Source organism: Sitophilus oryzae, unplaced genomic scaffold (assembly GCF_002938485.1).
Source record: "Sitophilus oryzae breed Bouriz unplaced genomic scaffold, Soryzae_2.0 scaffold_935_pilon_pilon, whole genome shotgun sequence".
In the NCBI taxonomy this organism is placed as follows: domain Eukaryota; kingdom Metazoa; phylum Arthropoda; class Insecta; order Coleoptera; family Curculionidae; genus Sitophilus; species Sitophilus oryzae.
Genome location: NW_022147567.1, coordinates 992289 through 1019076, shown reverse-complemented (window position 1 = coordinate 1019076; position 26788 = coordinate 992289). Strand labels below are relative to the sequence as shown.

Below are 26788 nucleotides of genomic sequence, written 5' to 3'. Positions count from 1 at the left end.
TATGGGGGCTCTCAAAGGGAAATTGACGGCAGAAGTAGTGGGAAAGGACGGAGTGAAGAGGGTCAGGAAATTTAGGAACGGGTCTATGATCGTAGAGTGCTATGATGAGGTGCAGATTGTAAGGCTGAAGGAGAAGATAGGGGACGAAGGGAGTATAGAGGTGGGTAAGACCACATATGGAAGACCCAGAATAACAATTCTGGGAATCGAGAAAGGTTATAAAGATCAGGATATAATCCAGGGACTAGTGGTCGAGAACATGGACATTAGGGAAGTGTCGAAGGGAATGGGAAGTAAGGCGGAAGAGGCAATGAAAGTTGTTACAAGGAGGAAGGGAGGAGTGAGTACCTCGAACATTGGGTCCTGGAAGTGGACCAGGAACTTTTTAGGACAATGATGAAAAGGGGTAGAGTAGCTTTCGACCTAGTGCTTCACAGGGTGGAGGAAAACATATCGGTTTTGATGTGTTGGAGGTGCTGCAGGTTTGGACACAGGACTTCAGAATGCAAGGAGGACGAATGCTGCTACAGATGTGCAAAGGAAAGCCACGAGGGAATGGACTGCCCTAGTTCCGATATATGGGATTGTGCCAACTGTATGAGAATGGGAGTGGAAGGCGCACAGAGGATACACTGGGCAACCGACAGGTCATGTCCAGTGTATTTGAGGAAACAGAAGCAACAGGCGGCGAGGATAGACTACGGGGGAAGATGAAGGTCCTACAGATAAATATGGGACGGGGACGGGAATCAGGGGACCTGATGGGGATGCTGGCTAGTGAGGTGGCCTGCGATGTGGCGCTCATACAAGAGCCATACTGTAAGATGGGAGGATGGGAAGGATGGGACTCGTTCGGAGGTGAACAGGGTCAAAAGGTCCAGGTCAGGGTTAGAACGGAGTTGGGGGCGTATGGTGTGAGAGACCTTACGGGTTCCAACATGGTAACAGTCTCAGTAGCGAGCTGCCTCATTAGTTCGCTGTATGATGAGCCGGGGGGAAATAGTGTGGGAGTACTCAGTAGATATAATTGGGGGATGGTGGCATGAGGGATAGATGGATTGTCGGGGGGGGGGGGGATTTCAATGCAAAAAATGAGGTCTGGTGTGGTAGTGTTACGGACAATAGGGGTACGGAGCTGCTAGAATGGGCGGTGAGGGGGGAGTTTCTTTCGCTGGCTACGTTCAGTAGCACGCGTGGAGAGAGTTGGGTTGACACGGTGTGGGTACGGGGTGAAAATATTGGCAACTGGGCGGTGCTGGAGACTGAGACGTTGAGCGACCACCGTGCATTCGTATACGAGGTGGACTTGGGGGTAAAGCGTAGATGCAGAGTGAGGAAGATTCGGGACATCAAGGGGGCTGATTGGGAAAGAATGCGTAGGGCTGCGAATGCTACCGACTGGAGATGGTTCGCCGCTAGCTGTTTACGCGCGGAGCGCGCTCGACTTGAAAACACGTACCAATAGAGGCGAATCGGTGTGCGCGTGCCGCGCGTTCGCCGCGCCAATGTATACGTACCATAAGGAATAACGGCGAACGCAGATTCTGGAGGAAAAATGGGGAAACACCACAACACATCACTGAGTGCGTCGAGACGACAAGCATTCGTGCCATAAACTTTGGTACGATTGATATCGGAGATGGAGAATTAACCTTTGTAAAACCGTCTCACACAAATTTTGTCAAAGTTCTGAGACTGTATGACGAGTTGAAAATCGAGAAAGGGGGGCACAATAAATCTATAAGGTCGCGGTGATTAACTTCCCCTTTCCCATACCAATCTACAAACTAATGTAGTCTATTTCCAAAAAACAAAATATGCGTCTTTTACGTTAAAAACCAAAAATTTTTGTGGTAAAAATACAAATTTTGCATGGTAGATATTCAACAACCGTCAGTAATGTAAGTTTTCTAAGGGTATAAATAAACATAGTGGGGCATCTCACTTACTCTTCGTTTTAAAACAGTGCTTAAAATGAGCGCGAAGGATGCATCGCGGCGAGCATCACATCGAAATGCCCCAATATGTTTGTACCCTAAGAATATTTCAATTAAAAGAAAACATTTTAGTGTAAAAATTGTATACAGAGTGGTCCGACGGGTTGTATTTCGGAAACTTAGTAGTATACTCTGCAGATAAAAATAAGTAAAAAAGATCGTAAAAATGTGTGACCTAAAATCCTTAGATTCGGAGATACAGGGTGTAAAAGTTTCATTCTTATTGCGATTTTTTCCAAATAATTTCTGCAGTAACGTCAATATTTGGATGAAAATTGGTGTCTGGAAGTTTTTTGACATGAAAAATTTGATTTTGATGTCAATGTGACTCCTATTTGTAGGGGGCGCCACCTACACGTGTTTTAACTGTTTTGAAGAGTAATAACTTTTCTTCCTACCCTATAAGGGTACTGAGTGAAAAATATACACTTCCCTGACTTTTATGTAAAATATGTCTCTTGGTAAAAATCGCTACGAGTAACCGTTTTCAAGGTATTTACAATGGAAAAAATGTTTATTCCAAATATCTTGAGAACCATTACTCGTAGCGATATTTCCCAAGAGACCTTTTTTACGTAAAAAATATTGTAAATGTATATTTTTTACTCAATAGTTTTATACAGGGACGGACTAAAAGTTATTACTCTTTAAACCAATTAAAAATATGTAGCTGGTACCCTCTACACTATCCATGTAGAATAACAAGTTAGTTAACTGATAGTATTAAAAGATTTGTTCTTGGTAGTCCAAAAATCCTGCCGGCTAATTGTCCATAAGATATTTCCCGCGGAGGCGTGTTCCTTTGTTCCGAATAACTAAATTCATAAATTAATAAACGTTACACCAAATTCTAAATCCCCGTTCTATATTTTTCGAGAAAAAATCTCTAAAACTGACATAAATACAATAACTTCGCTTAACTTATAAGATATTGAACGTACCCTAAAAATTACCTCATTTTCTTCTGATTTCTGTCTATTAATCTGTTTAGACTCAAATAAAATATTCAAAGCAAAAACTGCACATATACAAATTTGCATACACAGTATACAAATTTCTGTTGCTTAGAAGAAAAAATTAACCGGCGATTCTATAGCAATAATGATAAATAGTATGTACATACATAAGTACTTACCCATTGATAGATGTCTGCGTCATAAACAATCCCAGAACGAATTTGACTAGGGCGTGCCAAAGTTGCGTGAAAATCCAGTCCGATTTTTTCTCGGATTCTTCTAGAAAATGGACGGTATCTTGGTCGGGTCCCAGTTGAACAAACGATTGTGCTAGATCTACTGGGAGATCACTTAAGTTACAGTTGTACCACTGAAAAAAGAGACCATCTTATAATTTATTTTTGACTTTGAGAGAAAATGTTTAGCAGAATTACAAAAGAACACATAAAACGTAAATTGTGTTTAGTATTTTTGTTACGTCAAGGGTTTGATACAATAAAAATATGACGGAAAACTTTTATACTTGATATTAATATTACTGTTGTTATTAATTTTAATATTACTTAATCTACTGAGTTTCCTTTGTTTTCAGTTGTCGAACTACATATCCCATTTTTTGATCCACTGATTTATAATGCAAAAAAAATGTTTGCAAGCATCCTGAGGTAGACAGTATGTCTCCGGATTGTCTTTACAAGAGGAAAAACTTTTTTATTATTGATATTTAGAGGAAAATGCATTCTTCATAAAAAATTTTGCTTGTTTTAAAATGGTTAAACCATAGAGTATATTAAAAATCTGAGTATGCTTGGGAGAACAAACTAGAGCGGAATTTGATAATTGAGCGATGCACAGTGGTTCCCAGATAGGTCATTACTTAGAAATATTAATTTCAAAATGTTTGCATGAAACTGTTGCTAATACTTTTCTTATATTCCCCTATAAACGATACATAATAAATTAAAAAATCAAGTAAGCCTAGTGTAGCGCTTTTTTTATTAGAAATGTCACATTTTTGCTACTGCTATCAAGCTGACATTAACAGTTTTCAGATAACGCCAATTAATTACTGACTTTATTAAAATTGATAAAAGCTGTTGCCTTTTCTGTAATGGATGTTCGAAAGGAAGGTAAAAAGAACTGTTTTTTCTTGTTTGCACTTAATTAAACCTAAGTAATATTAGTTTATGGCAATTTATTTGAAGGCAACAAAAATAGTATTTTTACATTTTTGCTTGTCACTCTTTAAGACTTTTAACTACTTTCCCTTTCAAATCCTCTTAAACGGCATGATAATAGTTGTTGCTTAAAGAATATTGCATATAAATTAATTGCCACTGGCTGCTGCGAATTGCCGCCGGATCTTATACCGGGTGGTTAAAGATTGACTTTTTGTCTTAAAATAAAAATAACTTATTTTTTCCTCTTCGTGTCAACTTATTTCGTGGACACACTGTATATCAATTGACAATAAAATTGTATTTATAAAATGAAACAACTGTCTCATTTATTTTTTCAACATTTAAAATAAATTTGACCTCTTCAATATGAAAAAGCATGTACATATGTGCAAACATAATCTGTATACCTTTCCGAATAGTTAGAACTTAAAATGCAAATCACACGAATTGGGCCCAATTTTTTTTAACACATATTACATTAAGTTTTTTTGTATACATTTATTTAGCATTTGTTATCAATTTCTATTAAAAAAGGTGCAGTCAAGCTATATCTAGATATCTAATAGTTATGACCGCGCAGCTAATTAAGGGGAACCACTGTGCGATGGCCTTGTTTATATATTCTTAAAGTTGCCCAACCGACTAGACAAAATGTGCTGCCAACTGGAGGACAAGTCGTGAACCATTCGGGGCGGAGTCAAAAATATCGATTATTTTCGTTATTTTCCTCAGAGTAATGTAATAATATAGCCCCGGGTTTCTGCGAACTTTAATAGTGATCAGCTGATTAAGAAATTTAAAGGAAACTTTTATTTTATTGTAAATAGTGGATTATTTTTGCCTGTTATTTTAAGAATTCTAAACCGTATTAACAAAGAAATTATTATTTTGATATGTTGGTACATTATTTATAATTTATGATAATGCTAATTGCTATTAATAAATATTTAAAAAAAAGTTACATACCTATTTTAATTTGATTTAATGCAGGTTTATAAAAGAATCATTTCATTCTTAGATTATTTTATTCTAGCTTGAGTGTTTTACGAATTTTACGATATTTTTTTTTGAAAACATAAAACTTTTTACATTTTTGATGCCAACTAATTGGCATAGTATTATTGGTATGGGAATTAGCCAAGAAAGAAAAGAATTGGCTATAACTTGTAATTTTTCGAAAAAAAACATATTATACCTATATTGCTGAAAAGCTTAAAGAATTGCGCTTTTTATGAAGTCATGGCCAACTAGGGTTTCCATTTAAAAAAAAACATAATGTTTGTGTCATATTATGTCAAAAATGACAGGCTTTAGAAAAAAACACAGAAAACACAAACTCATTAGGTATGTGATTATCTACAACTTCTATCGATCGATGATATCTCCCGATCGATGATATTTTCCATATAAAATGACAACCATCTTCATTTCATAGCCATCGTTGACGCCGTTTTTATTCGATTATACGGTAGATTATAATGGAATTAGAGACAAGTTTTAAAATAGCCAAAATTTGTTTTTTTCGAAATGTCTGGTAAGCCTCGAACTTCTCCGAAAAATCCGAAAGGCGCATATTTATGACCCCACAAAACTGCAATTCTTTCCCCATTTAACCGACTCTCTATCTCCAGTAGTTTCCGAGATACCCATAGAGACCATCGTAGGAAACTCACCTTGTATAGTATTTAGAAACTAACTATTATTATTATTTGACTAGATTAATTTGATTAATAAGATTCGATTAATTTAATTTAAAATATATTTGATCTGATTTTTTTTTTCGTATATTCTACTACCAGAAAAGCAAAATTATATGACAACGCACATTTCAACGAAGTTGAAGGAAGATATGTATTTATCACAATACTTAATAGAATTACTACAATTAGAAGAAAAACAAAAAGAAAAAATACCCAAATACCTTCACCTACTACTCATCTATAAAATAAACGAACATAATCTCTTATACACTACACAACTGCTTCTTGTATTTTACACTGAAAAAATTATCAAACTTACTAATTAATCAAACAAAAAGAAAAAATAACCAAATTATCCCTTCACCTACTACTTAACTACAAAATAATAAACTATAAAAATACTACTAAAATATTTCTGGTATTCTACACTAAACATTATAATTAAACTTAATAAAATTAATCTAATTTTACACTACAACCACTACAACTATAAAGAAATAAGAACATTTTTTAAAACTAGAAGAAACAGAACTTCGATACGTGCAACCAGTATAATAGATCAAGCGGATAAAGAATATAAAATACTTTAAAAATGTGCATTCAGAAAGAAAAAATATTTCGAAAATTATCTAAACAAACATTTTATTTTCTTATCAGTGAAAAGCATCGGCCTCGTCGGCCTTGCGGAATTTGTCGGGTATTTACAATGGTCGAATTGTATAATTACCAGCTTTTATAGCATATCTAATAGACAAAAAGTATCTGGTCGATTAGTAACCAATTGGCTCAGTCCGAAAATTATCGATTTTTATTTTCTCTGTTTTTATTGGTCGCTTCAAAATTCAGAGTAACAAAAAATATTTTTCTGTAGTAAAAGACTGTGAAATACGCCCCGCCATCTGGTGCTTTACATCCATAAACGTCTTAGGTTGAGCTACTTTAAAAATGCATATACAAGGGCGATGGTTTGAAATGATAATATTAAGAAAATTGGATATTAAAAAAATATTTGGATAGATGAAAATCAGCCTACTGGGAATGCCGCAGTGTTGCCAATCACTACCAAAAAACAAACCGTGCAGATTAATTAAAAAACCGCTAAAAATTAAAAGCTAAGCCCTTATCATAACAAGAAACAGGAAAATGCCAGTAAAATAAAGAACAAATATACAGAGTGTCCCAGGCTGAGCGTGCATTTGAAGTTTCTAGAGAACTATAATATCTAGATCGGAGATTTTTTGTACGTCATAGATGCTGTATCGATTAAACATATTTTCAATATGGCGGCACTTCCGGAAATACCGAAAGTTGACAACAACTTTCTTATTTTAAATGGGTACCTCCATTTTTTATTACATGAATTGATATAATGAGAATAAAATTAAAAGAAAACCATAATCATTTTTAGCTTATTCAACCATTTCCAATTATGGCGTAGCCCCCCTCACATATTTAGATACTCTTTGTCGTTGTTGCTTATTGTTGACTATGCCGGGCCCAAATTATCCCTTCTAATTTCTTAATATCATGGTCCCATCTCAAGTTTGGACCTCTAGGTCTCTTTATTCTTCGTGGGTACTATGCTCTAATTTTTGTGGTCCATCTGTTGTCCGTCCTTGCCAGGTGTCCCGCTTATTACCACTTGAGGGATTTAATTTTGTGGATGACATTTGATTTTGTGGTGACTATTACCTGGGTCATTTGTCGTATCCACTCTATTCTTTTACGGCCTTTCCTGATTATTCCCAGCATATTTCGTTCCATTGAGCGTTGTGCGACCTGCAGTTTCCTTACGATGTCCGTTTTAAGTGTCCAGGTTTCGCATGCATAGGTCATCACTGGTAGTACACATTGGTCGAATGTTTTCTTCTTTAGATAAAGTGGCATTTTAGATTTGAATATGATTGAGCTTCTTCCATAAGTACTCCATGCCAACTTAATTCTTCTGTTGATTTCTGGTAGTAGAGATCCCAAGCTGTGTATTAGTAGTGCCAAATATATATGTATTCTTCTACTATTTCCAATGCTGTGTTATTTAATAGAATTTATTTTCTGTCCTCTAGTTTGTTGTACATTACTTTAATTTTTGCTAAGTTCATTTTGAGATCCACTTTATTGCTGGCTGTATTTAGTTCGTTAATTTGTGCTTGTATATTTTTTTCAGGGCTATTGGCAAATATATTATCAGCGAATCTTAGATGGTTGAGATATTGAGGAAAGATTTCTTGTAGTGTTGCTGTAAACAGCTTTGGGGATATCGCGTCTCTCTGTCGTACTCCTTTGCCAGTTGGGAACAGACAGAAAATATTTTATAAAAATAAACTTGTAAGTAGGTATTTCATTTATATTATTAATTTATTTTGGACTTCTTCGAATTTTGAAGCTCTACAACATATTTTCATAAAATAATTCGGACAAATAAAAAATTGTTTTATTGCAATTTATTTCTTAATATTAAAAAAGTGACTAATGGTACTGTTAATATCAAGACGGTATACATATGTATGTATATTATGGAATAGAAATGATACAGAATTTAAGCCGCAATATGGGGACACGTACGTTTAAAATTCAACAGATCCTTCCATTTCCCTCCACTCTCGTTTTTTACGCGCCGAAAATTTTCCATTTTGCCGCGACATGTCACCTCTTCACCGTGATTCACGCGTCCCATAAATGTTTAATAACGCCCCCTGCGGGTGACAAGCGGGTACCGCTAACGCCTACGGTTTTGGGGACGCGTTATGCGAACTTTCGCACGTGTAGAATGCTTTTTAGAGATTTCTGCGATTATTTCCCGGGATTATGTTGCGCCGAGCGATCCTTCTCAATGCAGAGACGGGATTTATGCGGTGCGATGCAGGAAGGAATTGATAAAGGTACATTTGCGGCTTAGTGTTGATTTTGCAGGTGTGTATATTTTGTGGTGGAAAAGTCGCATTTGATCTTTCACAAGTACTTTACAGATAGTGCAATGAGTTCTGCTGTTTAGTCCCAGTGAATATCGAACAGCTCTCTTCTGGAGCCTGAAAATGCGGTCAAATTAAGTGGCACAACACGTACCCCAGAATGGAAGTGCATACCTGAGGTGCGACTCAAAAAGTGCATAATAAACAGTTCTAGCCACTGACAAGTTAAGCTCCTTAGAAACAGACCTTAATGCAAAACAGGCAGAGCTCAATTTTTTCGACAAAGCTTCGATATGTATGTCCCATTTCAGAGAATTGTCCACAACAAGCCCTAAGAATTTTACAGATTTGACCACGTCAATGGTGGTGTTGTTAAGTACAAAAGGCTGCAACGAGTTTTTATACGACAAAGCTTTAGTTTTAGAAATGTTGAGACTCAGGAGGTTCGAATCGCACCAAGATTTAATGGTGATTAAGTCATTTGATATAATCCTATGAAGTGCCGTGATGTCCTTGTTGCTCCAAGTGAAGCTAGTGTCGTCCGCAAAAAGACATATTTTGCCACTGATGCTTATGTTAGCAATGTCGTTAATAAAAAGAAGAAACAAAATAGGGCCTAGTACTGAGCCTTGTGGTACTCCACATTCTATTGGCTTGCTAGAAGACGACGTGGTATCCACCCTCACAAGTTGATTTCTGTTGCTCAGATACGACTTAAACCATTCGAGAGATGATCCCCTGAACCCATAGTGCTGCAGTTTATTAATTAAAATCTTATGATTTACACAATCGAACGCATTAGAAAAATCACAGAAAATTGTTGCTGTAGAATGATGGTTGTTTAGGCTGGAGTAAACTTTATTAAGGAGGGAAAACAGCGTCATTTGTGGACTTGTTGCTTAGAAATCCAAATTGATATTCAGTAAGTATTTTGTACTTAAACAGAAAAGATACCAGCCTTCTTTTAACCAACCTTTCTATGATCTTAGATAGCGTTGGAAGAAGTGCAATTGGGCGATAATTAGAAGCTTCATCTTTGTCTCCTCCTTTATGCAGAGGAATGATTATTGCCGTCTTAAGACATTTTGGAAAAATACCATTTTGGAACGACATGTTTATTAAAGTTGTTAGGTGATTCAGAGTGCTTTCTGGCAGATTCGAAAACATTTTTAAAGTTAGCCCGTCGGTCCCAGAAGAGGATTTAATTTTAATGGTATTACTTGTACTGCAAAGCTCTTCTAAAACTACGGGCGAAAAAAAGAAACTGTGTAAGTTTACAATATCATTAGAGAGATAAGAAGGTGGATCATGAGGAGGACATATGGTATTAGTTAAGTTTTTCGCTACATTTACAAAGTAATCGTTAAGGTTCTCAGGTAAGGTAGATATATTGCTAGACGAAGAAGCTTTGTTTCTCAACTCATTCACAATAGACCATGTTTCTTTAGCAACATTACCAGAATTGACTATTCTCCTATTATAATAAAGGTCTTTAGCGGCTTTTATAGTCTTATGATAAATTTTTCTGTATAGTTTTACGTAATTGTGGAAGAAGAGACTGTCTGAGAATTTTTTTAAGTGACATAATGAACGCATGTTTTTAGAAGATATGCGTAGACCTTTAGTGGTCCAATGTTTATTATGCTTATTTTTTATAGGCCTAAGAGGAAAGGATTTGAACGCTATACTGGTTAATGTTTTTACGAAAATAGAAAATTCGGTGTCGACATCATAAGAGCTAGTATCCCAGCTGGTTGTTTTACATAAGTGGCTGAACTTTTGAGCATTCTTTTCTGAAAAAAATACGGCATAATTTACGAGGGGCATTTTTTTGATTTTGGAATTCATCGAAAATTCAGTTAAAACTGCTTCATGATCAGAGAGACTCGAGCTAAAGACGTTGCAGGCGATGGAGTTAGGATCAAAAGATGACACACAATAATCTCCAAAGCTGCCTTCTCATATTGAAAAACAACTTCAAAAACAAATGATAACTGAAAATATTGCAAATTGTTGATGGCGAGTTCATTTCGCCCTTAAAAATTAACCAAAGCATGTATTGACATGATCCAAAAAACAAAATTCTCAGGAGACATGGTTCTGACCGTAAAATTATATTTTAGGAAAATTTACACACGAAAATATTGCACAGGGCGTTTTAAAGTTAGGGTAAAAAAACAACCCCTCGATTTACCCTGTATAATATGCCAAATACTAAAGTTTATAAAAAACTGAGTTTACCCATTAAAGTTGATGTAATTATATAGAGATTGCTAAAAATTTCATGAAAATAGGGCTAAAAATTTTAAATTTGACCAAAAATTTCTGCGTAGCCTTTTTTTTGCATCTGAGTGTACATACGAGCAGTTTGAATAAATATACGGATAGAAAAAAAATATATGTATCACACGAACATCGTTGAACACATAAAACAAAAAAAAACAACAATGAACAGTGAACAAGAAAGAAAAAATTCGAAATACCTATAGTGTGACCAACGGATCTGGAGCTACGGGGTATCGGCAGGGGAACGCAGTTGTAAACAAAACACGCCCAATTTCATTCATAAAATAGGCATGGGCGTACGGTGTTTTATGAAAATAATGTGTATCATAAATATAAATTCTGATTAATAATTTTTTTTCAAAAAACTTTATCCTGTTTGAATCGTTACTGTTGAGTTAGCAGATAAACACACTAAAAGCTTTTATTAAAGCTCCCTTAAATATTTTGAATAATTTTATTATTATGTGTTGTTAATATAATAGAAGAAATAATTACAGCGGGGGGTTGGAACCTTTGGTGTTACACAGCAAAATAAAACACTAAATCAGCAGAATACACCAAAACACTTTTACTTTTACACTGGGCGCACGTTTCGCTAACCATGTTAACATCATCAGCAGATGATCAAGACTGAGTCTTGAGGTATATTTATTTATATATCTGTACTAACTATATTTTTTTCTACAATACATAATTTTAGATATAACTATTTCCAGCAAAAAAAAATTGAAAATAGTTAACTTTGGAAGCGCAAACAAAACATAATTTTACTCACCAGTAGATCCATTATTGCCTATTACACCAGATATGGTATCGCTCCGCCAGCACTTTTTAAAGGTTAGGTCATTGTCTACCCATGTTTCATCCAAATAGATAATACTTGGCGATATTTTCGAATTTCGCGTATATATTTATATCTCTCTCTGCAATATAATGGGCCGCTCCATTAATATTTATCTGTTATTTTGTTATTTTAACATTTACGCCAAAAAAATCTATTTGATTTTAATACCCCCCTAAGCGTTTCCCTGCCAAAGGAAAATTCGATTCATCGTGCAATTTTTGCAAAAGCTTTCTAATTGTGGGGACGACTTTGAATTCGAGATAAAATCTATTTATCAAATTCCACTTGGAAATCAAAGTCGTCGAGCTCACGTAGCCGTTTCTTTCCAGGGCTGGATATCATTTTATCGGGGTTAGTTTCCAGTCTTTTTTTATCTTCTGTGTGAATTTTTTTATATCCGATACGCTAACTCCGGTATAGAGAGATATCCGCTCAAGTTTACTTTTAAGCGGCAACTTAAGCGAACTCTCTGTAGCTTCTTCGTCGCAAACCCTGTTATGAACACAAGGAAATAAACCAAATGAGATTTCATCCACGTTTATTTACATTTATTTTAGTTTAGCTAAAATATTTAGGTAAATGGTTGCTTTTCATTTTAGCCAATATTTAATTTTAGTATTCTAATAATTATATTATTATTATTCTACTTACCTATATAAATTAGCTATTATTTCTCTTGTCTATGTAGCGTCTTACCCTTAACAAATTTATTCATTTTAAAACACAAATATACGATCAAACTTAATATTAATAATTAAAAACTACGAACGAAAAACATTATAACAAGATAACAAAACAATAAAACACATTTTAACTATTAAATATACGAAAAATATAGGAATAAAGTTTAGGATAACCGGTATTAAATAATGAAAGAAAGTAATAATGATCAAAAGAATGACACCGCCACTGGATATTTCAATAGTATTCAATATTTCTACTCTTTTCAGAAGTGACCGTGTACTCTCGCCAATCATGTTCGATGAATAGGCGGCCATGCGCGGCGATGCTGGTTTGCCAATGATATCGTTGAAATATCTTCACCTCTCGTAATAAGCAGATTATACAGAATGAAAGAAATAAGTTATTAAATAAAACATATCCAACAATATGACCTACGTTAAAATTCCTTAGTAATATACGTCAGAATATATGCTAAACACATTATATATAATAAAAATATATTAAATTTATAGTTCATGTCTGGCAATTTTGCAATTTTATAGATAAACGTGGCAATATCGATTTTTTTTCTCGCATTCCTTCCGTAGCTTCAGATCCGCTGGTCAAACAGTACAAAATATCATCTGAATGTGAGAAATTTTATGTTGGTGAAGTATCTAGACCAGCGATCGACAAACCGCCTTTGTTCGCGAAGTTTAACCAGTGAAACAAAAAAAAGACCAAAAAAGCAGTACTGAAGTAATTTGCCGCGTGACTGTCGAAGAAGATACATGTTGCATAGAAAAATATTGAAATTGAAAGCACAACTTCAATCTGATATCCGGCTTTGTGTGGGACCGGGAATCATTTCCTCTGAGGCTACATCTTCGTAGATCTTGATGATGTTTCCGAAAAGAGTATAATTTTCAATAACCTATTTACAGTGTGTATTGATAATATGCCAAATAAGTTGCAGATTAATATAATAATTGATTTGTAAAGTAATACCTCGCCAAAAACGCCTTTTAAGGCAAGTACTAATATGGTAGGAAATGGTTTCTTCACTGAGAAAAAGGATCTCTCAGTCGGAATGAATATGACTTTGACCCAAAAGATTGGCGCTTTTCAATAGGGCCAAGAACGACGTTTCTTTGCCGAAAGCATTAACTATCTTTTCATAAGCTTTAAAAAATTACTTTAGAGAATAGAAGAATCTATCTGTCCAAAGTATTTCACTCTTGACCCAAAATCAATATGCAAAGAAGTTCTTGCTACAAGAACAATAATCGCTTTGATTCATGCAAAAATTCTTGATTGAAAAGGGACATTTCTTGATTAAAGAGACACTTTTCTGAAACCAATAGCGAATAATATTGACTCAACTAAAATTTTTAGTTGAAAAATATTATTCGCTTTTAAAAATATTTTCTTTTACGCTAAAATAAATTCTCTTGTAACTATTTTTTTTTCAAGAACGATGACGACTTTAGTTCAAGTCTATCTTTTTTATCAGTGTAGAGCAACAACGGCTGCAAAAATCGCATTAGTTTTAATATGTTTTGAAATGTAGTTGTAAAAATATTATTTGAAAAAACTGTTTGTCCATAATTTGCGTCCTTTTTTATCTGAGCACTGGTCGATCCGAATAATTATTTCTTCCTCGCTCATATTTCCTTGAAAAAATTGTGGCTCTCTTATAGCTAAAGCTTGCCGACCCCTGATCTAGACCTTTAAGGTCCGGTTGAACATACTAGGTTCAGAGTGATTTCGCTTAAACCAAGTTCAAAAATTTAATAGGTCGTTCAATGACTTCTTATCGTTGAAATTAGTACAAAAATTAGATATTTGACGACTAATTTGAAATTTGACAAGGCTCCAAACGAAAAATAAAGTTAAAAAAGACTCCACAGTCCAAAAACAGTGCGTCTTAATACATAGGAATCCCTCCCTCTATCTCTCTGCGTGTAGGGCCCTTTTTAAGACCAAATCGATAGTGATCTTTTCAGACTCCACGCTCATATTTTATAAAAGATACTTTCGTCAGTCTATAGTCTAGTACAGTTCCCGCCAAATTTGTGGTCTGCGTACTTAAAAATATTGAGCAAGTTGAAAGATCTCAGATCTCATCTTTTCGATGGGATCTTTATCGAAGCCGCCACTACACGTTGATATTTGGGCTAAATTGAAAGACTGCACAGCTCAAATCTCTCAGAAATCCTAACGTGTAGTGTCCTTTTAAGACAAAAACGATAGTGATCTTTTTACACTACACGTTCAGACTTTATAGATAATTTCGCCATGTATAATAAGTCTATGTCTAGTACAGTTCACGCCAAATCTGTGGTCTGTGCAGTTAAAAATATTCAGCATGTTGAAAAATCTCAGATATCATCTCTTCGATAAGGTATTTATCAAAACCGCCTCTACACGTTGATATATCGGACTGACAGATATCGTTGCGTGTAGGGCCGTTTTAACTTAAAGAAAAATGACGTTCTATAAATATAAAATTCTGATTTTTGGCTTCTATGTGGCCACTTTGTGACCTAGATGGGCGGTAATTACGACAAAAAGCCCGTTTTATACAATGGAAAATCACCTAATTTGCAAGGAATCCCGAAGGATAAGGGCCCGGGGCCACTAAATTCCGAATATTACGACGGGAATAAAACAGAAAGAAAAACGAGCGGGGCGCGCGAGCGGACCGAAAAGCAATCAGCTGGCGGGATTCGCGCGAAATGAAAAGATGCAAAAAGCGAAGGAAAATGGGGAGCAGGGAGGAGGGGGAGGGGAAAACGGAGAGAGCCCAGATAAGTTATGCGAGAAAATTAAACTATTTTTGGGGGAAATAGGACGGGTTTGTGTTCTAGACCGCAGAAGAAAATTGGCTGGAAATTGCCGGAGGCAAATTAACTCGAGCTTCTGGTATTAAAACTTGTAGAGAAGTACGTTCTTAAAAAGTTTAGATTGTTTAAAACAGAAGTGGATTTTTAAAATGTAGATTTAGAGTAGAAACTAGGAACTGGGCCCGAATTCTGGAACTCCGATATAAAAATGTTACGCTTCCAAAGCGGTAAGCGAAAGTATTCGATTAGCAAAACGCCAAACAGTCGATTTTGGTAAAAGTTTACTAATAGTCAAATGTGAATAAAATGATGAAAAATGTCAATGTTACGCGAATTTCATAACCTATTGATGAGTTATGTTAGCCTATGGTATGTTAACCTATTTTTCTGTCATTATTCTGATATATGAGGGAAATGTTGAAGACCCTTTTCAGCTTTTTCGATGTTTTGAACAATATTTATAGCTGCAAAGTCGTAAATTATCAATCGTTTATTGAGGAATTCAAGAAGAAGAAATAGTTTTCACCAGAGAGCAAGAGAACGCACAAAATCACAATTTTTTCTATTTTACTGACAGTTTGACAAGTAAAACGATCCTTAAGGTAGCTGTTTTCAAATTATGCTTAGCGCAATGGATAAAGACGCTAAGCGCGTCAGTTAGGTTAGGTTTAAAAAGACCAAACAGCCAGCAATGAAGTGGGTCTCAAAATTAATTTAGCAAAAACTAAAGTAATTTACAACGACCTAATAGAAAGAAAAAAACATTCTAATAAATAACACAGCACTGGAAATAGTAGAAGAATATATATTTTTTATTTAAAGGGTTCTTGGCTTTTGGTCAATATTAATTTTTTTCTGGGTTTAGGAAGTCTTTATTACATAACTAACGTTTCGGTTCTGTTTTAACCTTTTTCAAAGCCTACAATACGATATTATCAATAAAATACAACTGTGTAAAAAAATATAAATAAAACTTACCACAAAAAAGAATATACAGAGTGGCCCATCGAAAACGTTCCGCAAGGCATAACGGCCAGGGTAATTTTTTTTTCGGAAAATTCAAAAACACATCAATTTTGTTTGTGAGGGGGACAACTTTTACCCCAAAAATGATGACAAAATCTTCAATCCCCTAAGTGGGGGTGTCATCCCCCAATTTTTTTCAAATGGGAAGGGGGGTCAAGTGGTACCGCAATGAAAAAAGCTTTTTATTCTCTATACTTTCCCGCTTCGTTTTTGAAAATCGGTCGAGTTATTGAGAAAATATGAAGGATTGAAATTTGAAAAGTTTATTTAAACATTTATCAGAGTAAATGAGAAGGACTTTGACCAATTTGCTGTTTTTTCTTATTATTTCTAGATGTTTACGTATTTTTTCACTTGCCACAAAGTTCAACGATCAGGTGCGGTAGTTGCTAGATAGCTGTTCTGTGACTTGTGCGTTGAAGTTCTTCTCAATATCGTTAAACTTTTTAACAATTATGGTGTACTCACTTGCAGAAAAAGTGGAAATAATCGAACTTTATTTTAAAAATAATGAATGTGACAATCGGGTTGCGCAGATATTCAATGAACGCCATCATGACTAACATCTTTATGGCAAAATTGTTCGCGAGTTAGTAGCAAAGTTTCGCGAAACTAGTTTATAATATAATAAAAATAAAATAAAATAAAAAGAGGCTGAGGAAAAAGCTAATGAGACCGGCGTGAATCGTACAAGTGTCCAAAGGATATTAAAAAAACACAAGTTCCACCCGTACAAAATTCAGTTGGTACAAGAACTTAACGAAGACGATTTTGATCGTCGCTTGCAATTTTGTGAAACTATGAACGCGTGGCGAATGATAATAATTTCCTATTTAATGTGTTTTTAGGAGGAGTGGACTTTCTTTTTGAACGGTGTAGTTAATCGGCACAACTGTCGGTACTGGGCTGAGGACAAAAATTGACGTGTTTTTGGATTTTTTGAAAAAACAAATACCCTGGCCGTTATGCCTTGCGGAACGTTTTTGATGGGCTACACTGTATATTTCGGTATACAACTAAAACACAACTCGGGATCTCTACTACCAGAAATCAACAGAAGAATTAAGTTAGTATGGAGTACTTATAGAAGAAACACAATCATATTCAAATACAGGGTGAGCTTCCTACGATGTTCTCTATGAGTATCTCGGAAACTACTGGAGATAGAGAGTCTGCTAATGAGTAAAGAATTGCAGTTTTGTGGGGTCATAAATATGCGCCTTTCAGATTTTTGAAAAAGTTCATGGCTTACTAGATATTTCGAAAAAAAGCAAATTTCGGCTATTTTAAAAATTGTCCCTAATTCCATTATAAGCTATTTTAGACAAAAAGTTTTCAGATAAAAGTTGTAGATAATCACATCCTTAATGAGACTGTGTCCTCCGTTTTTTTCTAAAGCCTGTCCTTTTTGACATATGATACAAACATATGCTTTTTTAAATGGAAACCATAGTGGGCCATGACTTCATAAAAAGCGCCATTTTTTAAGCTTTTTAATGATATAAGCTATAATATCTTTTCTTCGAAAAATTACTGAGTTATAGCCAATTCTTAACATTTTTAAACAAATTCACTTAGTTAGCCATGGAAACAAGTTCAATCGCCGTTGCTCTTACGGTTCTTTACAATTTACATTACACAAACTAAAACTTAAAAAAATAATATCACTACATACACTTTATTTTTTTCTTTATTACAAGTTATTTTAGAAAATGTTCAAAAAATCTGCCATTGTTTTGAGTTGCATCTTTGTAAAACTGAATTACTACATTCTCATAGAAGGACCGGTCGACTTAATTAAACTTTTCTCGTACCGCCACTTCTAGTGTCACTCTTAATTCATAAGTTCTTTTGTAAAACCTTAACAATAAGGTTAAAACTATATCGCATAAAAACTTCTAAAATGGATAGGTCAGGTAATCGGGGAGGCCCATGCAATTAGTCCACCTCTTTCTATCCCTGCGTCACACCCGTCTATCCCTGCGTTTGTATAATTATGATATAAATAATTTTTAACATTTCTCTCATTATGGGGGGGGGGTGTCATAATGGAAGATCATGTTGGAACCACTCTATTGATGCGCGAGTATCTACACGCTTTTCTTCATTTGAAAAATTTATATTTACAATTTTTGTTTATTTTAATTTACAAAGTTTGGATGTGACAGCTTCACATTTCTGAGAGCAACGGCGATTGAACTTGTTTCCATTTCTAACTAAGTGAATTTGTTTAAAAATCGTAAGAATTGGCTACAACTCAGTAATTTTTCGAAGAAAAGATATTATAGCTTATATCACTAAAAAGCATAAAAAATGGCGCTTTTTATGAAGTCATGGCCAACTATGGTTTCCATTTAAAAAAACCTATGTTTGTGTCATATGTTAAAAATGACAGGCTTTAGGAAAAAACGGAGGACACAGTCTCATTAAGGATGTGATTATCTGCAACTTTTATCTGAAAACTTTTTGTCTAAAATAGGTTATAATGGAATTATGGACAATTTTTAAAATAGCCGAAATTTGTTTTTTTCAAAACAGAGAAAACTCACCCTGTATAAAACGGCACTCTATCTAAAGAAGATGGATTTAATATTCTTCTACCAATGTGTACTACCAGTCACGATCCATGCATGCGAAACTTGGACGCAAAACGGACATTATAAGAAAACTGCAGGTCGCACAACGCTCAATGCTCAATGGAACGAAATAATATGCTAAAAAAGACCGTAAAAGAATATCGGATACTATAAAAGGCCCAAATAATAGATGTCATCCACAGAATCAAATTCCTCAATGAGTAGGACACCTGGCAAGAAGGACGGACAACAGATGGACAACCAAAATTACGGCATGGTACCCACGAGGAATTAAGGGACCTAGAAGAAGACCAAACCTGAGATGGGACCAGGGTATTAGAAGGCAGGGATAACTTGGGCCCGCAGAGCCAACAATAAACAAAAATGAGCCCAACTATAAAGAGGTTATCTAAATATGTGAGAGAGGCTACACCATAATTGGAAATGGTTGACTAAACTAAAAATGATGATAAAGATATAATAATAATAATGTGATAGAAAGTTAATCTATCTATTGAAACAGAAACAGTGAACAAACCTCATAGAGCAATATATTCGCTGCCTGTTTCCTACGTACTACACTTCTATTCCATTTGAATTATGAGCGTCGTCCTCTTGCTTGTTTAAATAAAATCCTCAGCCGAATTACAAAGCTCATCGTGGCCGCGAGGCGCGCTTAATAACTTTGTAAGTGAGTACGAACGAGGTGTGTGTGATTTACGGTGTTCGAAATGGAATTTGTTATATTGATTCCACCGTAAATTAACCTGCGGGTCGGGGCACTAGCCCCGTATTTATTCATAAGGCGCGGGCGTGGGCGTCCAGGTACCACTAAGTGGGGGTGACAGCGCATTATGGAAGATTTAAATGCTTGTCTTTGTTTCTCTGTCCGTTTACTGCCGTCGGATAATTATCGTCCGCACTGTCCGTTTGACGCCTCGGGTACGGTTCGCTCGTAGAATGGAACGAGTTATGTGCATGAGCGAGTGGTTCGCTTTTAAGTGCTAAAAATCGGCGTAGAGGTGGTTTTGAGAATAATTACTTCCTTATGTGTGGCTAAGGATCGGTTTTAAACTTATATTTATTCAAACGTATTTTTATTTTATGACATGAGGATATTGAAATAAAGAGACGTTACAGTAATTATAATATGTGAAAATTGTGTATGCTTGAAATTCTTTCGTATTGCTAATGTTGGGGGTACTATTGGAATGGACACTGACGTTAATAATCTAAATGACAGACTCTCAAAAATTCGTAACCGGCACGAAAAACTGATACCTTAAAATTTTTATGTATTTTAAAGTTTTATATAGTGTGTTCTCTAGTGGACCGATATTGATGATTTTTTAAGTAATTTGTAGCAAAATTATTTGACATTTTAGTCTCTCTTTCTAAATTAAAAATAAAAGTCCTCATCTGTCAATTATACGAGGGAAAACAAAATCTTGATATTTTGGTGAAAGTTTGGAACACTCTGTTGAGTACGTTAACACAGCAAGGAATATAAAAATTATTTTATCATCTAGTTGTATCTTTTTTCAATAGTTTATTTTTTGATTCAATCTCAATAGCTGTATTTCTTTTAGAGATATGTATTCCCTTTTGAAGACGACACTAGAATGTAGAATGTTTAGGAGGGGAGTTAATCACCGCGACCTTACAGATCTATTGTGTGATCCCCTTTCTTGAGTTATAACGAGTTATAATTCATCATACAGTCTCAAGGCTTTAACAAAAGCCAGTATCTGAGACGGCTCCATAGAGGCCAGCTCTCCATCCTCTACATCAGCCGTACCAAAGTTCATGGCACGAATGGTCGTCGTCTCGGCGCACTCAGTGATAAGGTGTTCTGGTGTTTCTTCATCTTCCCCACAGAATCTGCATTCGCCGTTGTTTCTCAGCTTCAGCCTACTGAGGTGTTCGTTGAGGAGACAGTGTCCTGTTAGAAACCCCGTGACAATCCGAAGATTGTTTTTACTTAAATCAAGAAAAACCCTTGATTTTTCTCGGTCGTAAGTTCTAAGGAACCTTTTCGAGTGTCCTAGACCGTTGGAGGATACCTATTCCAAGTTACGGATGGAGTCTTCCAGATTCTTCAGTTCCGCTTTCAGTTGGTTCCCGTTTGGAAAACAGAACGGTTTTGGTCCAGTTAGTGGAACGTTCGCTCCTTTCCTAGCTAGATCATTTGCTTTTTAATTGCCTTTTATCCCTTGGTGAGCAGGCACCCAGAGTAGGAGGACTTTATTTTCTTTGCCTAATTTGTTGAGCTTCTCTAGGCATTTTTTGACCAACTTCGAATTGATGGTTACTGAGTTGATCGAGTTTAGTGCTGCTTGACTATCGGATAGGATGGCAATTTCCTGTTTTCGATAGTTCCTATCTAAGATAAATTAAAAACCTAAGCCGACACAACATTTTTTCGTATTTTCTACATTAAAAATATGCCTTTCTTTTTGTCCCAGTCGACAGACCTATATAATAGTGTTTATGATTTATGTACTATCACTGTCTTTGATAAATCATATTATTATTGTCTGTTGTGCAGTTTATAGCAGATATGGGTTGAAGTTCAAAAGTTGATCTCTACCATGATCAATTACTGCAGTAATAGCCGGTACTTAAGATAAAGATATTGAGATGAATCAAGAAACAAACTATCGAGAAAATACCTAGATAGATATATTTATTCAAACCTAATGTAATTCATAAGATACCTAATGATTTTTAAATTCTTTGCATTTGCTGACATATTCCACAGGGTGCTACACTTTCACCAAAATATCATCATTTTGTTTTCCCTCTTATAAGGAAATTTCATTTCTAATCAAATTTAGAAAGAAACACGAAAAATGCAAATAATTTAGCTAGAAATTGCTTAAAAAATCATCAAAATCGACCCACTAGAACAAAATAATATATTAAACATTAAAATACTGTAGCGTTTTTTTTAGAATTACCACTGCGAACGGCGGCTTTTACAACAACGGATACAACAGAGCGTCAAAACAAAGTGAGGTTAAGCACGGAGAGAGTTGACAGAAGCGATGTTGACAGCGCCTCCTCAGAATAGTAACAGGGTTGTGTCGAACGATAACAGGGTTGGCGACTAGGGAACGTAAAAATTACGCGTCAAATAAACTATCCGGCCTGAACGAGAGGGCATCCGGTGATGATAAGCCAGACATCTTATATTATATATAAAAAAGACATGTAACGAACTAAAAACGTTACAATACATCAAAATTTTAAGGTGCCCGTTTTTCGTGCCGGTGAGTGTATATAGAATTTCAAGTCTAAAAATGTAAAAACTTTTGGAAACTACTATAGTATCAATTTCTCTATTATACTATACCTATTCCTAATAGTTCTCAAGATAAAAATAAAACATATATGTATAAAATTGATAAAAACATGATCTTGAATAAGCGTTGATAAAATCATGAATGGAGCATATTAATGGTTAAAATTTGGGTTATAGAACAAGGAAACTCAATATATGTCACAAAGAGAGATAAAACGCATATTTATATGGGTTTGATATAAAACGGTTCAAATCAACAGTTCTTTTATTACAGTTGGGGGCTGGAACCTTTGGTGTTACAACAGTAAAATCAAATACTAATTCACCACAATACGCCAAAACGCTTTTATTTTTTGCATTGGACGCGCGTTTCGCTAACCATGTTAGCATCATCAGCAGATGATGAAAACTAGTTTTAATCATCTGCTGCATGATGAAAACTAGTTTGTTAGCACGCTGATGTTGCTAATATGGTTAGCGAAACGCACGTTTCCAGTGCAAAAAATACAAGTGTTTTGGTGTATTGTGGTAAATTAGTGTTTTATTATGAACGGTCTATCACAGGTTTTCCATATACAGACCGGACCACCGTAGTAGTAACATAGGCAGAACCGGACGAATTAGCGTATACCCGTCCGCCGGATAAAAAGCAGACGAAAAAATGCGATAAAATAAAAATAGGTAGATATGTGATAAGAATGTTTCAGAATTTGTATTTATTCGTGTTTTAATAGCCTAAAGGAATACATAGATTCTCGTGACAGTTCTCGTGTAAAATTTATTTTTTAAGTAAAATAATGGATTTTTACGAAGTTCGTGTGAAAATTCAAATTGTAAAATGGTATTTCCAAAAGGTCTTATCGGAATATACAAACAATTTTTCCACAAACTTTTGTAAACAGGTCAATTCCATCTTTACCTAGTGTATCAAGAGTTATTAATAATTTTGAAACACATGAGTGCGTGTTCCCACAAACACAAAAAGTGTTAATTAATGAAGAACAGGAGTTAAAGCAAGTGTTCATTTGTGCTACCGCGGATCAAAATCCCACGTTTTCAAGTAATCAAATTGCTGAGGTGGTTGTCCTGCCCACAATGCCCGTATTGTTCAAGAATATTTGAACAATACTTTTCCCAACCGTTTAATTAGTGGACATGGAACTATTTTGTGGCCCGCTAGATCATCAGATCTTTCTCCCAGTGACTTATTTTTGTGGGGTTATGTAAAATCCAAAGTGTATGATCATAATAGGGCCAATACCTGGATGAGCTTCAAGTAAAAATACGAGAGGCTTTCCAAACTATTAGCCCTAATATGTTAGCCAATGTCAGACGGGGATTTTACGACGGCCTAGGCTTTTGTCTAGCACAAGAGGATGGCCTTTTTGAACAATTGTTATAACTTTTTCTTATTTAGAGTAATATTTTAGTTTTTTTTTTTGGGTTTAGAGAGTTTATTTATTTTAATTTTTGGCTTGTAAACACACTCAAATAATAAATATTTAAGTATTTTCATTTTAAATGTTACCTTAAGTGAAGGTAAACACTTAAAATGAAAATAATAAATACTCGGCACTCCTCGCGTCGTATCCCTAGTCTGTCACGACCGATCCATCCAAGCACAACTGCAACTGCGTACTGCCTGACCAGCCGACTAGCCGGCAATCTCGAGTACGAACGCAAAACGGGTAAACGTAAATTCGTCCGGCAACTTGCTATGTTACTATTAGCCTTGTCTTCTCTGTATATCGAACCTAGCATGACCGTGAATCATCCTGTATATCATAGTATATAACTGGAACAAGATCTTAGCTGATATTTACTTACTGACAGAAAAGAAACTCCACTCGGCATATTATAGATCCTTTATGTTCGAATATCTCGAATTTTATCGTAGGTGTATTTTATAAAGACTATATTAAACCAACCACTCTACAATGACATTTCATCTCTTACACTTTTGGTCCTCGATCGAAATTCCCTCGCTTTTCGAAATAATGTAAATTTAAAATGAGAAATGGATCGTCGTTCTGCTATCCTCCCCCTTCCTGTTTCAACCCCCCTCGTTCGCCATAGTTCCGATACATACATATATTCGTACTTAGGGCGTTTCGGGCATCGTATCGGAATTTATGTATTTTCGAAGGCCCGCGGGCAATCCCGATCGCATTTTGATTGGGAAAGCGCGAGCGAAAAAGACGACGGGGACAGAACAGTGGGCGACGGGGCTCTAAATTCCCGTTTTACAGAAATGCGAAAACGCTGTTCTTTTCGGGAGGTGTTAAATTGGGGTGGAACAGTCGTCATTTAAAGTGTTGAAATATGAAAGAGAGAAGGGGAGATGAGGAATTCATAGTTTCAGTTCGACATCACTCGTGTATTATTTACCAGTTTCTTAGAATACTTCACTGGGCATATATATTTTAACTCAGACCTAGCAGACTGATCCACTTAGAATTTTTTAGAATTTAGAATTTAGAATGAGTGGGAGGGGGGTTAATCACTTCGACCTTACAGATCCATTGTGTCCCCCTTTCTTGAATCATAACTCATCATACAGTCCCAGGGCTTTGACAAAAGCCAGTATCTGGGACGGTTTTATAGAGGGTAGTTCTCCATCTCCAATATCAGTCGTACCAAAATTCATGGCACGAATGGTTGTCGTCTCGGCGCACTCAGTGATGAGGTGTACTGGTGTTTCACCATCTTCCCCACAGAATCTGCATTCGCCGTTTCTTCTTAGTTTCAATCTACTGAGGTGTTCATTGAGGAGACAGTGTCCTGTTAAAAACCCCTGACAATCCGAAGATTGTTCTTACTCAGACCTAGGAAGATCTGTGATTTTTATTGATCATAAGCCCTCAGAAACTTCTTCGAGTGTCCTAGACCATTGCAAGATTTCCATTCCAGGTTGCGGATGGAATCTTCCAAGTTCTTGAGTTCCTCCTTGAGTTGGTTACCACTTGGAAAGCAGAACGGTTCTGGTCCAGTTAGTGGAGTGTTCGCTCCTTTTCTACCTAGATTATTTGCTTTTTCATTGCCTTTTATCCCTTGGTGAGCAGGCACCCAGTGTAGGAGGACTTTGTTTTCTTTGCCTAATTTATTCAGCTTCTCTATGTATTCTTTGACCAATTTCGAATTGATTGAGACTGAGTTGATCGCCTTTAACGCTGCTTGACTATCAGATAAGATGGCTATTTCTTGTTTCCGATAGTTCCTATCTAAGATAAGTTGTACGCATCTCTCGATAGCGTAGATTTCTGCCTGTAGGATACTAGGGTAAGTGCCCATTGGTTCGGAGTAATTAGCTCTCGGCCCAAACACTCCGATCCCTGTTCCCGTATTGGTTTTGGAAGCATCAGTATACCAAGTTATGGTATGGTCTTTTAACTGCTGGGCAAGCGTTTCGCTCTTCCAATCCTTCTTATTGCTCAATACTACATTGACATGTTTGTCAAAGTTGTACGTTCTTGGCATATCGTCCACTGGGAGTTGCAGAAGTGGTATTTCCTTTTTGAGGGTGTTCCAAGCCCCTGATCTGACAATTCTCCCAGTACTAATTCCGTTAGTGACCATTCTAATCATTGTCGCATTGGCATATCTACCAATGACAATGTGCAGTGGTGTTAGATCTAGAATGACCTCCATTGCTGCTGTTGCACAGGTTCTCATGGCTCCTGTGATGCAAACACATGCTAGTCTCTGGACTTTGCATAGGTTTAGCCTTGCCGTCCGTTGCTCTAGTTTTGTGTACCAGGCAACTGCTCCATAAGTAATCATGGGTCTTACTATCATGGTATACATCCAGCGCAAAATGTTAGGTGAGCAGCCCCATCTATTTCCGGCCAGTCTTCTGCATATCATGAGAGCCTTTATGGCTTTGCTGGTAGTGTTCTTAATATGCCTGTTCCACAGGAGTTTACTGTCCAGGGTTATTCCCAGGTATTTAACTTTCTGTGTTGGCAGTATTTCCTTTCCATCTAGTTGGATTCTTTTCAAGTTTTTCAGACTTCGCCTTCTGGTGAATGGCACAATCGCGGTTTTGTCTGAGTTGATACTCAGCCCGACAGTCCTACACCATCTCTCAGTGATACGGAGTCCTCTTTGGATAATATCACACAAGGTGCCTTCATGGTTCCCCCGAGCGATCATGACTATGTCATCTGCATACCCAATGCAGTGTATTCCCGCTAGAGTTAATTCATCTAGTAGTTCATCCACCACCAAACTCCACAGCAAAGGGGAGGTTACTCCACCTTGTGGAGTTCCTTGCGTTGTTTTAACAGCTACAGTTTTGGTGCCCATCTGATGATCCACTTATAGATCCACTGATCTACGATAAGTGGATCCACTGATCCACTTATAGCACTGCATCTATAATTCTAAAGGAAATTATCCTAGAGATTCATCCATCAATATTATGTGAATGTGTTACCAAACAAACCACCAGACATTTATATCAACACATACTCCTTAGTGTCCAGTTTCCTGTACTCTAGA

General features: G+C 36.0%; 1 protein-coding gene across 2 annotated transcripts in view; it reads right to left on the bottom strand.

Moving 5' to 3' along the window:
* Nucleotides 1–26788, bottom strand: part of LOC115890875 (methyltransferase-like protein 9) — a 437961-nt gene that overhangs the window by 344932 nt on the left and 66241 nt on the right. For both annotated transcript variants that reach the window (XM_030911230.1, XM_030911231.1), the window contains exon 2: nucleotides 3133–3323. In XM_030911230.1, coding sequence (XP_030767090.1) covers nucleotides 3133–3323 — 191 coding nt within the window. The remainder of the gene's footprint in view (nucleotides 1–3132; nucleotides 3324–26788) is intronic.